A 14,234-nucleotide genomic window follows, 5' to 3' on the forward strand; every position below is an offset into this window, starting at 1 on the left:
AGTCTTGCCACCCTTGGTGGAAACACATTAATTTCAGCTGCTTTCATATTTTGGGTAACCTGAAAACACTTAATTTGGAGTCAAAGCTTATAGCACTGAGAGTTCATTGATGAAAGTCTACAATTTAGCTAAAAGGATGAAACTATGTTCAAAGCTCTTTTTGGTTATACAAAACTAATTCAATCTAAAACACTCTGTTTATTAAAATAATTTAAAATTCTTGGATAATTAAGAGAAGCCTAGTTTATTTTTTTTTAAAAGGCAATTGAAAAAATAGCATGTAGATAGATGTATGCCTTTAAAAGAAAGAGAATGCTTTTAAAACTCTCTTTAAAACCCTTTTTCTGTTAGCAATCTTAATTCACAAAGACTTGCACACTGTAATATTTTCTATTTTTTTCTTGCAGGTCTATAGTAGATAATTTAGGTGAAGTTTCATATCAGGGTTAAATGGAAAGGTTGTGCCCTAGCAAACAGGCCTTAGCATGAGTCCAATAGAACCTTTATACAGTCCACGCATATTGAACACAAATACAGTATCGACCTGAATAGCCAACGAACACTGTGTATCAAAGAGCTCTGCATCCTAATTGCTGTTAGAGCCTATACTCCTGACACTAGCATTACAGTATCACAAAGGCCAAACTTCAAGGTCCATAACTTCAGCAAATGCTTCAAGCAGCCAGCCTGCCCTGAATTAAAGCCTACCCAGCATCACTGGCATTAGAGAGCATTGCTCAAATAAGAGCTTGTGAGCTGGAGAGACACCACAAGCATTCTTCTGATTTAGTTAACAGGAAGAAACTTTGCTTCAGAGGTTGTGAGGCAGAACATCTGATCACTATATTATTATTATTGTTCTCACAGTCCTACAGAAACCACAAACAGGAAGTCAGTAATACAAAGAAGAAATAAGAGGAAGGAGGATAAATGATTTTACATAGACTTCCTTATCATAAGAATCACAGGGAAGCCTACATAAATCGTCCATGATTGTGCCATAATTGCATTTACTTTCCCTGAAGCATGTTTCAAAGCAGCGTTGGCAGTAACTCTGCTAAGCAGGGACAGTACAAAAAGAGAATGAGAGCTAACATCCGTATAGCAAAGCACATCAAAGCAAACAGATTTCTCCAGGTCTACACAAGTTAAAACTGTATGGACAAAACCAATCCAGAATACACTGTACCTTCTGCAGAAGCAAATTCGTATACAATTATATATTTTCTGTGTCTGTTCAGAAGCAAAATTGGCTCAGGCAGAAACAGTCAAAAAACCTCATGGGTTGGATTGACTTTATATGTCAAATTGAAGTAAGCACTTAATATAATGTTAGAATCATAGAATTGTCAGGGTTGGAAGAGACCGCAAGGATCATCTAGTTCCAACTGCCTTGCCATAGGCAGGGACACCTCTCACTTGATCAGGTTGCTCAAAGCCCCATCCAGCCCGGCCTTAAAAAAATCCGTATTAATCTTCAATATTAAGAAGTTCACATGCAGTCTTCAGCTGTAGTGTTACCACTTTCTGATGTACTAAAGAATTTTCCAGACCGCATTTGTAAAGAAACATTGCTTTTAGCCAAGAGGTACTCATGCTTTTTGAGGAGGATCACATGATGTTTCTGAATTGTAATTGCCACAGGAGGTTGCCTCTCTTCTCACTGCCTTACTCAATTAACACAAAGGACCCTAATACGTCAAAATTCTGCTACCCTAAAGTCACCTACCCAGAGCTGTCATTCTCAACCAGATTCTTATTCTCTGAATTACATACAACGCACAATCAGTTGCTGTCTCTTAGCTTCCTCAATCACATTCATTTTCTTACTCATTTTCCTGTAGCAGCTTCTTCAGAAGGACTAAACGGAAATAAGTATGAGAAGAAAGGCAAGACCAGTGTCAAAAAAGAAAAGGAAAAATCTTTAGAAGACAGATGTTGCATAATAATCGTTCGGTGAAGCTACCAGGAACATCATGTGCATCTATCACATAACATACTCCTTGGCTATATTTTGACATCAGCTGTCAAACTGTGACCATGCTATTTAATAACTACCACTCTCCTAGGTGTGCAAAGACACCAGACATTTGGAGTTAGCAGAAATAAGGTAGCCCTGAAATTACAGATTGTGTGGAAGAGAAAACTAGGCTTAGATACTGAGAAGGAGAAAATAAGGGGGTACAAAACATCCCACCATTCATTCTGTTTCCAGCTTTCTCCCAGATCAAGTCACTTTATTAGTATTGAGCCCATTCTTCCAGGTCTGCATCACAAGCAGATGTACAGTTCTTGTACAATCATACATTAGTACCCCTAAAGAAGATCAAGCAGCAGTAGATTCATAAGAAAGAATTTAAGGGCTAAGCTATTTGAATTAAAGGAATGAATTCCACAGTCATCCCAAGATTCTTGCATGAATAGCTTTGTAACTTAAACACACTGAATCCTCTCTGAGGTATGCTGGATGGAGAAGAATTCCATTCACTCCACTGCAGCACGGCCTCCTCAGACCAAGTGCTTCAGCTCTACTGATGGCACTTCTTCCTCCCGTACTTCTTTATGTTTTCATCCCTTAATGTGTTTCTTGTATCAGCTCACCAGGCACACCATTTTTTCAACTACATACTGCTTCATCACTAATTTAGATAAGAATATATCACTAATTTAGATAAGAATAAATAATCTTGAAGACAAAATCAAATAGCTCATTCAAAAGTACAAGCATTAGAAAGGTAGAGGTCACAACACTTTTAAAGTCAGAGGCTCAAAAAAAGGCATGAAGGGAGACAAGGACTTTAACTTGGAATATACATACAACACACCACATGAAAAAAACTGCCTTGATAGCTGTATCAACTGCCAAATTTTGAATAGTTGCCACCAATACTTTGATGACTCACCAGTAAAAAACATAAACATAACAAATTCAGCTTGATACTATGCCTTACTTACACAAGATAGTACTTACAAAAACCAGATCATAATTGCATGAAGTAACAAGCTGTATGTCTCCAGTATCAATCATCATACCAAACACAGGACTATCTAACCAGTATGTCTCTTAAGGGATGATTGCATGGGTAGTAAGAAGAGATAACAGAGCGAACCTCAGAACAAGAGATTTACACCAATACCAGAAGACAGACAGTTTCCCATGACTGGAGAATGCATGAAGGCCAAGGGAGCTATTCCGTGATGAATCAGCTTTTGGGGAGCTGTGCTTCTCCAGGATGTGGATCTGATATATGGAAGTCAGTCCAGTAAAACCAGAGAAAATGTGGTGACCAGACCTCCCATCAAAATAAATAACAATGCAAAATTATGAGTAGGACTGATCAATAGCATGATCTAGGTTTATTTCAACAGAGTCTCATATTCTTCAGCTAAGACTACCTTAAAAAGGAGAATTAATTTTGAAAGATTAATACCTCTCACTTCCAATTTAGAATAATCTTAAAATTCTTAGTCACTGAAATGTAATGGGGAAAACCCACCTCTGGAGACAGAACTTTACTACAGTATCAGGAGAACTAATCTTTGACAACTAACTCCACACAAATTTATATAAGAAATTTAAGTTTTATGGAAGAAATTGGGAGAAACTTCTGTAATATTCCTAGTTAATTTGGTTAGCATAGATGAATTCAGGAAAAAAACAAAATAGGTTGAAAAAAACAAAATAGGTTAAGTAAGGATAAAGAAATACACAGGAACATGTTAATGACTGGATGAACATAAGGTTTTTCAAATAAAGTATTAGTGATTAAAAACAGCAGTCAGGCAATTAAGCTAACAAAAGGACCATTCCTAATACATCTGAGCTGCTATGGATGATTTTCCTTTTTTTAATTAAATAAATTTTAATAGAAGGAACCTAAGCAAAAAAATGAAGGCTTAAAACCTGAAATGAGACCTTACAGGAACAACAGAAACACAGTGGAATATTAAGGTACACCAAAAGCATTCATATTCAGGAAATAAAACCAAACATGCTAAGCTATACTTGAACGGGGAAAAGATAAAATGAAGGGAATATTATCATCCAAGTCTCAATTTTTGAGAAAGAATTATTTTACATAAGTATTTCTAGGACCCTACTAGAAACCAGATGGGTAAGATTGGGATATGAATAAAGATTGCTTTAAAGATGAGTCTTAATATTATAACTAGAAATATGAGTGGAATGATTTTTCTCAGATTTAGACTAAAGAACAAATGCTAATAAGACGAGGAGGCAGCCCACCTTCAAACTGATAGTTGATAAGACTTTTTTACATGAGGTAAAAGGCAAAAAGAATACAAGTTTAGCTTTGTTAACCAATTGAATATACTACAGAAGAGCTATCAGAAAATAAGTAAACTTGGATATGATGACTTGAACTTAATTCTAGGTAAATTACCGAGAAAAAATAAATTGAATGTATTTGCAATTAAGATTCACAATTCCAAAATGGAGAACACTGATCTGTTATTGAACCTAGGTTGTTCATTGGGCTAGCTAGTTCAATAACCAAACATCGTTTCCTGAAATACCTTAAAAAAAAAAAAAAAAGTAAAAGCATCTGAAGTCTAAAGTAAAGTACTGAAAGAAATCTCTTAGGAACTCCAGAACTAATAAAAGAAGATTCACCCTCTCAAAGGAGAGTCTGTAAAGCAGTATCTGTAGCTTCTATGCTTAGGTCTTTGGAATTTAATGAATGTGAACTCAGGATTCTAAATACCTGTTAGCAGTTAGGCCTGGGCCACACCTAGGTGCTTTCCTGCTTTTGAGCTTTTTTGTTTAGGTTATTTGGGTCTTGTTTTGTAAATCTTGAAGTGTCTCTGCTCCTGATCTGTAATTCTTTGAAGTAGGTCCATGGTTTTGGAAGATAACTCATTTTTGTCAAAATTAATTTGTTTCTCTACTTTTGACATTAGGAATACCAGGTTCTCAGAAAGGAGGAGCTCAGACTTGTTTCAAAACAAAGGCACTTTGACTGGTTGGAATATCATTAGATCATAAGCATTCCCAAGGATTACATTTCAAAGCTTATGCATTATTCACAGCAATTAAGATGCACCAAGTTAGGTTTAATAGTTTTAGCTCTAACTCTCTAATTAGTGTTTTAAAAACATATATATTTTACATTGTCTTGCCTTTCCATATGGCCAGATAAAGCACAGCATTTTAGTCCAAACAACAGCTTTCTAAAAACAATAAGTATGCCAAACCTAATAATAATGGAATATTTTTTCCAAGAGATAAACACGGAGATATAGTGACTTGACAGTCACTTCTAGTGAAGCCATTCCACCATGAAAAATGTACAGTCTATAGTATCTTAAATTAATCACAATACAGCTTACATCTTCAATGCTTGATCATGGTGTCAGAGGAGTTCAAAGAGCCATTACTAAAACCAGCAGTAAAATATGGTGGTTGCACGAGCCACTGAAATACCTACTTTGTAGCCAGAAATAATTACATTCATCTGCTAATGTCTTCTGGGGAAAAAAAAAAAAAAAAATCAATCTAACAGTCAGAGATCACATCTATCAAATCAGAGCTCCATGCAAGACACAGGGGCTGCTGCTTTTATTGAAAATACAGCTAAAAGACAAAATAGTGGGCTTTGTGTACAACAGTGCAACTCTCTGGAATAAAAAAACGTGAGTGTTGGGAATACATCCTGGTGATACAGAGTAACTGTATTTACTTCTTTTGCTTGAGAGAGCCGGAATCTGCATCTAGAGGCCATGCCACAACCATGAGGCTCTTGACTGTCACAAACTCAGGAACCTCTGGTTTAAGAAATCATTATTACAAGGCCAGACAACCAGTGATCACTGTGGATCTTGCTTTTACTCCCCACCGTTCTTTAAAAAATGATGGAATAACACGGGATCTTAAACCTTCACCTGAACTGTGCAATACATCTTGCTTCAAAAGGCTATGAGTTAAATGCTTTGGAGCTAGTTTAAAACAGTACAAAGTTTTTTAGGTTATAACCACAAGATATAGATTTAAACTTGGCATCCTGCATAATAGAGGTTATGTTTAGAGTTTTATGGCACTGAAAAATTAAAAAAAAATAGGTACAACCTACAACTTCATGTAAAAACAAATGACACTATAGTCCAAGCAACAGCAAAAGGCCTTATTGAAATTACTACCATCTACTTTCAAACCAGAGAGGAACTAAAACACAAGGGGGGGGGAGGCAGTAGGGGGAAAAAATATAACACAGGCAGAATTATGTACCTTGCTTTTACCCAGTATCCTCAAAGAGCTAAACTGCTTGTTGCAGCTTACCCAAATGAGTCCAAGCCTGAGCTAGAAGGCTTTTATTCAGGTGGTTGCTGTTTGGGAAACTGTAAATCTTCTGTTCTCTGTGGCTTACAATCAAGCACGCTAAAAGCTGCTCTAAAACATAAAAGTTGCTGCCAGAAAAGTCAGGAAGATAATTGTCAGTCTTTGTATTACCACAAACCAAACTGTATGTATATAAATCAGTATCAGTTATACCAAAACCCCAATCTGTAAATGTGGAAAGGAACTTTAAAATATCAAGATGAGAGGAAAAATTTACTGCTCCTTTTTTCATGTTTCATTATGTTCACCTTCTTGTGTCTAGAGTTACTTTGTTTCTAACCCAAAAAAAATAATTTGTCTCACAGAAGATCTTACTCCCAAATGCATTTGGTCCTCATTAATTTAAACCTCCAATCACCTCTGGAAAAAAACAATTTAGAATACCTAGTTATCTAAGTGCAAAAATGTAATAAAAAGTAATCATAATACTGCAGCATAAAATACTTAAAATTTCTTTTGAGCTGTGTACACTAACATTTTCTTGTGATCTTTTCACATATAAAGTTGTTTTGCATACTACAGTTCATCTACCAGGTCACGTCCGGGAAACAATAACAAAGCTATACTCCAGTAACATTTGTGCATACTGAAAAACAGCAAAAGCATTTTTCTGTCAATATTCTCATGTATGGCATAAGCACTTACTGCACTGCCACTTCTATATTACCTACACCTCATGGGAGCATGAGGCAAAAAAGCCTGCTGTATAAAATGACACACATTTTTCTAAGGAAACATGATGGAAATAAGGATTTCTTTTCTTACAGTGAATTAATTGCACCATATTCCTACATAACAACATTACTGCAATTACTGCAGGAGTGGATTTGACTATTAGCAAAAATGCCTAAGACTTACTAATGGCATCATTTAAACACATCAGTGGAAAGAAAAAAAAAAATCAAGTGAGAACACTTCAAGATATCCTTTTTTCATGACTGAGAATTCTCCCTATCTACAATGTAGATAAAGAGCTTTTAATTTTTAAGATTCAACATCTAAATTTTCGTAAACAAAATTCTAGACATTAACACTGCAGTGTTGTGATGTGTTGAGAGCTGTGATGCATTAACTGATCCTGCTGCCACCCATCCAACCTGCTCCAAAGTACTACTGTTACACAATAAACCCCCCCAAACCCCCTGATTTCATATTGTAACAATGATAAGGAAAGAATAATCATAGAATCAACCAGGCTGGAAAAGACCTCGGAGATCATCAAGTCCAACCTATTACCTAGCACCTCATGACAACTAAACCATGGCTCCAAGTGCCACATCCAATCTTTTTTTTAACACCTCCAGGGACAGTGACTCCACAACCTCCCCAGGCAGTACATTCCATTGGCCAATTTTTCTGTGAAGAAGTCTCTCCTCACCTCGAGCCTAAACTTCCCCTGGCGCAGCTTGAGACTGTCCTCTTGTTCTGCCACTGGTTGCCTGGGTGAAGAGGCCAACCCCCACCTGTCTACAACCTCCTTTCAGGTAGTCGTAGAGAGCAATAAGGTCTCCCTTGAGCCTCCTCTTCTCCAGGCTAAACAACCCCAGCTCCCTCAACCGCTTCTCATAGGGCCTGTGCTTGAGACCTCTCACCAGCCTCGCTGCCCTTCTCTGGACATGTTCAAGTATCTCAATGTCCTTCTGTGGTGGTAAGGCTATGACACATGGCCCAGTACAAATCCAGACAGGCCTTAAGATGTCTAGACAGTTCCGTTCTCTCCCCTCCTTCCTGCCACAACAACAGGGCAATGCGGGAAAAGGAGCAAAGGGGACAGGACCTTGCCTGCCTGGTAAACAAGATGCCCATCTGGGGTCAGAGCACATAAGCTCCCCCAGATGCGAGGTCCTGGCCTCTGCCTTTTATGGTCATAGCCTGGCAGAAGGCTTTTCCAGTGGGCGGCTACATGTTAGCTTTAGTGCCCCATTGGACCAAATGACCTCTGGCATTTTGTATATATGCAAGTGGCTCGGGAGCCCAGAGGCTGCTGCTCAGATCCACCTTGCTCAGATCTGCCTCACTCAAACCTGCCATGCTCAAGCCTTGCTCACATCTGCTGAAGCCTTGCCTCACTTTAAGCCTTGTCGTCTCGAGTGTCCTGCCTTGCTTCCAGTGCCTGTTCCAGAGCCCTGGGATAAAGCCTGAGCCTCGAACTGGATTACAAACCGACAGTTTCTGGAGCCTGTCAGCAGAGAGAGTGAGCTAGGGACCATCTCCAAATTCCCACTTTAATCCTCGTGAGTAAATCCTGGCCTGCTCATATTTTCCTAAGGGTTATTGGTTGGCCTTTGGTTTATAAGTGGGTGAAGCTATTTGTGTCATAGCTTTTTCCAGTCTCTGAACTCTCTAAATTGTGTCAAAATTGCCACTAAGCATTCTGGAAGAATTCACGACCGAATAGAACCTGTAAATAATTCTATCAGTTTTGTACATAGCTTTAGGGTGGAGTTTTTGGGAAAATAAAAATAACTATATTTTATAATTCCCGCCTCGTTAATTTAACCCAAAACTAATACACCTTCTTAAATTGCAGAGCCCAGAACTGGACACATAATCTCTATTTTAATACAAGTTGTTTATGCATTGCAAGGATTAAAGGTATTTGGCTGCCTTTCTTCTGCCATCCTAACTGGGCTGACAATAACACATACAACATTCAGGTACTCCCTTACCCTCTAATGATGTTCTGTCATGTGTATCACAGAAATTAAAAAGCATTTTTCAGGAAACAGAAAACAAGCTAAGGGTGCTTTCAAATGATAACCTTAAATAGCATAACAATCTGTACTTCCAAACAAGAACATTAAACCAAAAAAAAAAAATCATAGTATCACCAAGCATAAGACAGTAAATTTGAAATACATACTTTGGGTTTACCACCTTTGTGTTTCAGTGGATAGTTTTAGGTCCTGTGTTATTATAGCACATTTTGAAATGCCATGAGAAGGGAGATGGTATTTGTCTAACTGGACAGGAATTAATCTTATTTTTGTGTTTCTAAAAGAGCACTTAGTGTTAACTTTCTTTGAAAAAAATTAGTATTCCATAAATAGAATACATCAGAATGATGGTCAGTTTCCTTTTTCTTATCTAGGTATACTCAAGTTTCTGGTTCCTACTGCAAATTTTATGTATCTTAATTACAAAACTTAAAACAGGTAAAGAAGGTATTCCTGGCATGTTTCCATATGGACTTCTGTGGATTTCTCATACAAATTTCCCAATAGAGCATAGCAATCCACAGGCACTGTTCTCATGTTTTCCCCTCAAGACTTGAGCTTTCTTCTGGAACAAACCACTCAATAAAGAATACAAGCACCTAAGAAGAAAACCAGCCCATTTGCGACACCTTGGTGGTTACCTGCAAATATTAACAACCTTTTTTATAACTGCTTCACTGCAGAAGAAGAAACAGTAGGGAAGGTTTATTAAAGCACTGCCTTGTCAGAGGCTCCCAGAGACATCAACCGTGTTTACACAGCCAGGCGACCCCCATGCCTGGAGTCCAAGCCCACCTGGCCCGGGGAACGCCATGGCCAGGCACCACACTCGCCCATGGCGTAGCCCGACACATACCAGAACTACAGACCAAGCTCAGGCAAAACCCGAGCAACCAGCACGACCGGATTTTTATTTTTAACGGCAGGTGGAGAGCTGCTGCTGCCGCCTGTGGCAGGCAGCGCAGCTAAGGTGTCTGCGGCCCTCAACGACTCTCCGCGCTGCGGCCGGACCCCTGCAGCGGGAGACGCCCTCCCCAGAGCCTCGCGGCGGGGAGATGACGTCCCCCCCCGCCCCCAGGAAGGGCGACAGGTGAGAGTGGGATACCCTAGCAGTCGGGGGCGCCCCTACGCCAAGGGCCGTCACATTACCAATAGCAGGCGCGGCCTAGGAGAGGGAAGAAACGACCACCTATACTCAAGCACAGGAGGAAAGTGAAGAAAGACTGTGGGTTATTTATAGCCCAGCTGCTCATTTGGGAAGTGGGATAACACGCCCCGCAGAGCGCAGCACCTGCCATAAAACTTACCCCATCCCGTAGAAAGGCGTCGGCCCCTTTAAAACCGCAGGAGACCACTCCCTCCAGCCCTCCTCTCCTCCGCCTTCGTTCCCGCAGGGGGACCCCTAGCACACCAATCGGTGGCGGCGACGTAACTGGGGCCTGCCGGCAACCAACCGGCGGCTCGTTTAGTGCCCGGAGGAGAGGCGAGGAGAGAAGATGGAAGGAGAGGCGGCGGCTGAGGAGCTGCTAGTGCCGGCTGCCTTCGTGGCTCCTCTGCAGCCTGAGATGGCCGCCGCTGTGGTGCTGCCGGAGCGGCTCCAGCGGCGGGAAGCGGAGCGGCAACAGGGCGTAGAACGGCAGCGGCAGAAGAAGGAAGCGCAGGTGGTGAAGGAGGAGCAGAGCGAGTTTTTCATCGCTGCTTTCGCCCAGGAGCGAGAGGCCGTGGAGGCGCTTATTGTGGCGGGGCAGCTGGAGGAGGCGACTGGCCGCTTGCAAGGACTGCAGAAGCTGCTAACGGAGAGCGTGCGATTCTTAGCGCCCTATGAGGTACGGCAGGGGCAGGAGGCCGTGGCGCGGCTCCAGGGGGACCTGGCGGTCCGACGCCAGCAGCTGCAGCCCAAGAAGAAATTCGCCTTCCGAGCTCTCAAGAAAGAAGCGGCTCCAGGGAGCGAATCGCGCCCCGCGGAGCCCGCCTGGCCTGTAACTGCCGCGCAGGCCCTCCGCCACGGCACCGCCGAGGGGGAGCCGGGCGGGCCGCCGCTCTGCGGGTTCAGCGGCGTCGAGGACAAGGAGCTGGAGCTTGGTCCTCGTGAGCTGCTGCAGCGCGACGTGATGCTCTCCGAGCTGCGCGGCTGCCGGGTGCGGCTCCGCGGCAACGCTAACACGCTGCGGGTGCGGGACTGCCAGGGTTGCACTGTGCTCTGTGGGCCCGTTTCAACCTCGGTGTTGGTGGATGGCTGCAACGACTGTGTCCTAGTGCTGGCCTGCCAGCAGCTCCGCACTCATCGCACCCGTGACACCTGGTTCTACGTGCAGGTGACTAGCCGAGCCGTAATCGAGGACTGCACCAAGGTCTCCTTCGCCCCCTACACCTGGAGCTATCCTGGCATCGAGGGAGATTTCGAGTCTTCTGGGCTGGACAGAAACAGAAACAATTGGAATCTCGTGGATGATTTTGACTGGCTGGCGACTGACAAACCTTCGCCCAACTGGAGCCTGATCCCCGAGCAGGAGAGAATCAGTTGCTGGGACTAGACTGGAGAGGCAGCTCGGTGCTGAGCAAGAAACTCTGGTGTAAACACATTGATTCATAAAGTGTGGGATTTAATCCCCGAAATGCCATTAATGGTTGCATTCGGCATTTAAATTGTGAATTGAAATGTACGACTAGTGGCTTTTTTTTTTTTTAATTAAATACCAGTCAAATACAGTTTACTGTTCTTTCACAAGTTGCTGCTATAATCTTTATGTGGCACTGTGGAATTTAACAACTGCTGCAGTGCCTCATTGCTGAGTTTCTCTAATTTGGTGGGGCAAGGGGCATGGATGCACAAACAGCAGTGAGCATCTATTACAGCTGTTGTGCTACTTTTGCTCATCCAGGTAGAAGCTGAGTTAGCTGCAAGTAGTACAATATAAAGATCAAATACCACATTTTTCATGTTTTGTTCTCAACTTGCAGGTAATAGTACGCTGTATCTTATGGTGAGTATGGGAGAGGACTCTTGTAATGGGGACAGAACGTTGAAACTGAACAGTGTATCAGACTGAGATGAATCTTAGGCTATGATATATTTATGAACCAGGTTCTTTTAATGTGGGATAAATCTGTAAGTCTTATTTTCTTAGGCTTTTATTTCAAGTGAGATAAGCCTAAAGGATAAAAAGTAACCTAATGAGTGTTCAGTACTCTCCCAATATTAATGATTGTTAACAAACCTATCGAAGCTATATCAATACTAAATCTTTACAGTCTGAAAATAGTGTGAGAGGATCCTTCTTCCATTAACAGATTTAACCAGAAACGGGTAAAGTGAGTGCTTTTGAGGGTGTACAGTAAGTGGTGATTAACATTACTGAAGCTAGGTAAATTGCTTTGCTGAAGTCTGAAATTTCAGGGGAGAGATGTTGAGGTATATCCTACCAGCTGTTTCATCTGTCTACTAGATAGTAGGCTTTATGGTGCTGTCATCTTAATTTACAGCACTGCTACTGCATAAGTGTCGTGTTGGCAGAGTGAGTTAAAAAAATAGGAATATGCGGTGCCATATTCCAGTTCCAAAGCTGCATGTTATCTTGCATACAGTGCACTGTAATTTAAGCCCTATTATTTTTCACTCCTGATAAATTAAATAATTTAGAGTATTGAATACAGTATTTTTACTGAATACAGTATTTTTACAATGCCTTAATAGTTGTGGTGAGATGACTGCCACCCATAAAGTGTACATAGTAGTTCTAGGTTTCCAAAACCACTGCTTGACTTGTGACATTTTGCAAGAAATTATTATCCTGCCTAAGAGTCAGCTTAGAGTTTTATTTTTAAAATGCCAAATTTATACTGCCCTGCCCTCATACATGTCTCTAACAGAAAATGAATACTAGCTGAACCATCAAAACTGCTTCATTGCATTGAGAAGTACTTGAAGCTGAGTACCTGACTGGTTTCGAGCAGAGAAACTTTTTATCTAAGTTGTCAGCATATTTAAAAGGAGAGAAAAAAGGGTTTGGTTTTGGTTGGGGTTTTTTTTGATTGGTTTTTCTTTTTGTTTTGTTTTGGTTTTTTTTTTTTTAGTTCTTTACAACTTTAGTGTTCATTTCCTCCTCATAATAGATATGTTTTTGTATTTCAAATGTATTTGTTGAATTGTTTCAGTTGGCCCTTCAGTGATTCTTTGCATTGACAGCATCATAATTTAATAAAGAAAAACTTAGCTTTCCTTTAATGTACATAATTTTTAATATTTGTTCTTAAAGGGATGAGGCTCTTAAGTACTTTAATTTTAACACATCCATGTTAGTACAGAACTTGATTTTGTAGTTAACATTTTTCCCCACTTGTCACTTCGTAGTGACAAAACAATTCCCATCACATGTTCTCATCTTAGGATTGCAGGTTAACTACAGAAATTCCTTTGTTCTGCTAGCCAAAAGCTACAGGCATTTACATTTACTTGCTCTGTAGATGGACACTGGCAAATCTAGATGTGAAGAGGCTACCATTAGGGTATAGGAGATGTCAAAGATACATGCTTCTTGATACACAACTGGCATGTGAGTGCATTTCTGTATTAGCTGTTGGTTCCTAGTGTTCAATATTGCTTGGATAAGCAGAGCATGAGTCCAACCAAGGAAATTTAGATTTCAATTTCAATCTGAAAATGCTTCCTTAATGATATTTTCCAGAGGTCAGTTACTGACATCCCAGTTCCTAATGTTTTCTTTAAGTGCTAAGCTTTGTCAAATCCCAGTCTAATCTTATTAGATAATAGGCTTTAGGAGCATGATTTTGGGGGAGGCTGCTAAAGATGTTCCAGACAATACTTTCCCTTAATTGTTTATTATTACCTTTGTACTACAGAACAGTTAACTGAATATTGGTCTCAAGCATGACATGAAAAACAGAAAGCTCTATTTGAAAACAGCAAGTCTGAAAAAAAGCAAGCTGTTACATATATGTCCCAGAATGCTTCCTTCTGACAACAGTGCCCACAGTTCATGTGTTACCTGTGCTATAACCCCCAGTATTCTGCAAGCCACTGTAGGCAGTAAAGAAAATGCCATGCAAATTACAGAATATTAGCTGATATCTTAAAACTACAGATTGAGAATCCATTTTTCAGTCACATCTAGTGGAAAGTGATAACACACCACAACACATGA

At 40.6% G+C, this 14,234-nt stretch overlaps 2 protein-coding genes across 2 annotated transcripts in view; one reads left to right on the forward strand and one right to left on the reverse strand.

Annotated features, from left to right (window-relative positions):
- BICRAL (BICRA like chromatin remodeling complex associated protein) overlaps positions 1-10,392 on the reverse strand; it is a 45,570-nt gene extending 35,178 nt beyond the window's left edge. The window contains exon 1 of the mRNA XM_054392972.1: positions 10,380-10,392. The gene's annotated coding sequence lies outside the window, so the exon portion shown is untranslated. The remainder of the gene's footprint in view (positions 1-10,379) is intronic.
- A 176-nt stretch (positions 10,393-10,568) lies between these two features.
- TBCC (tubulin folding cofactor C) lies at positions 10,569-13,122 on the forward strand. Its single transcript, XM_054397126.1, has one exon. The coding sequence runs from the start codon at positions 10,569-10,571 to the stop codon at positions 11,604-11,606; it is 1,038 nt and encodes a 345-aa protein (XP_054253101.1). The 3' UTR covers positions 11,607-13,122.
- Positions 13,123-14,234: the final 1,112 nt, after the last annotated feature.

This window comes from Indicator indicator, chromosome 2, assembly GCF_027791375.1.
Source record: "Indicator indicator isolate 239-I01 chromosome 2, UM_Iind_1.1, whole genome shotgun sequence".
NCBI lineage: Eukaryota > Metazoa > Chordata > Aves > Piciformes > Indicatoridae > Indicator > Indicator indicator.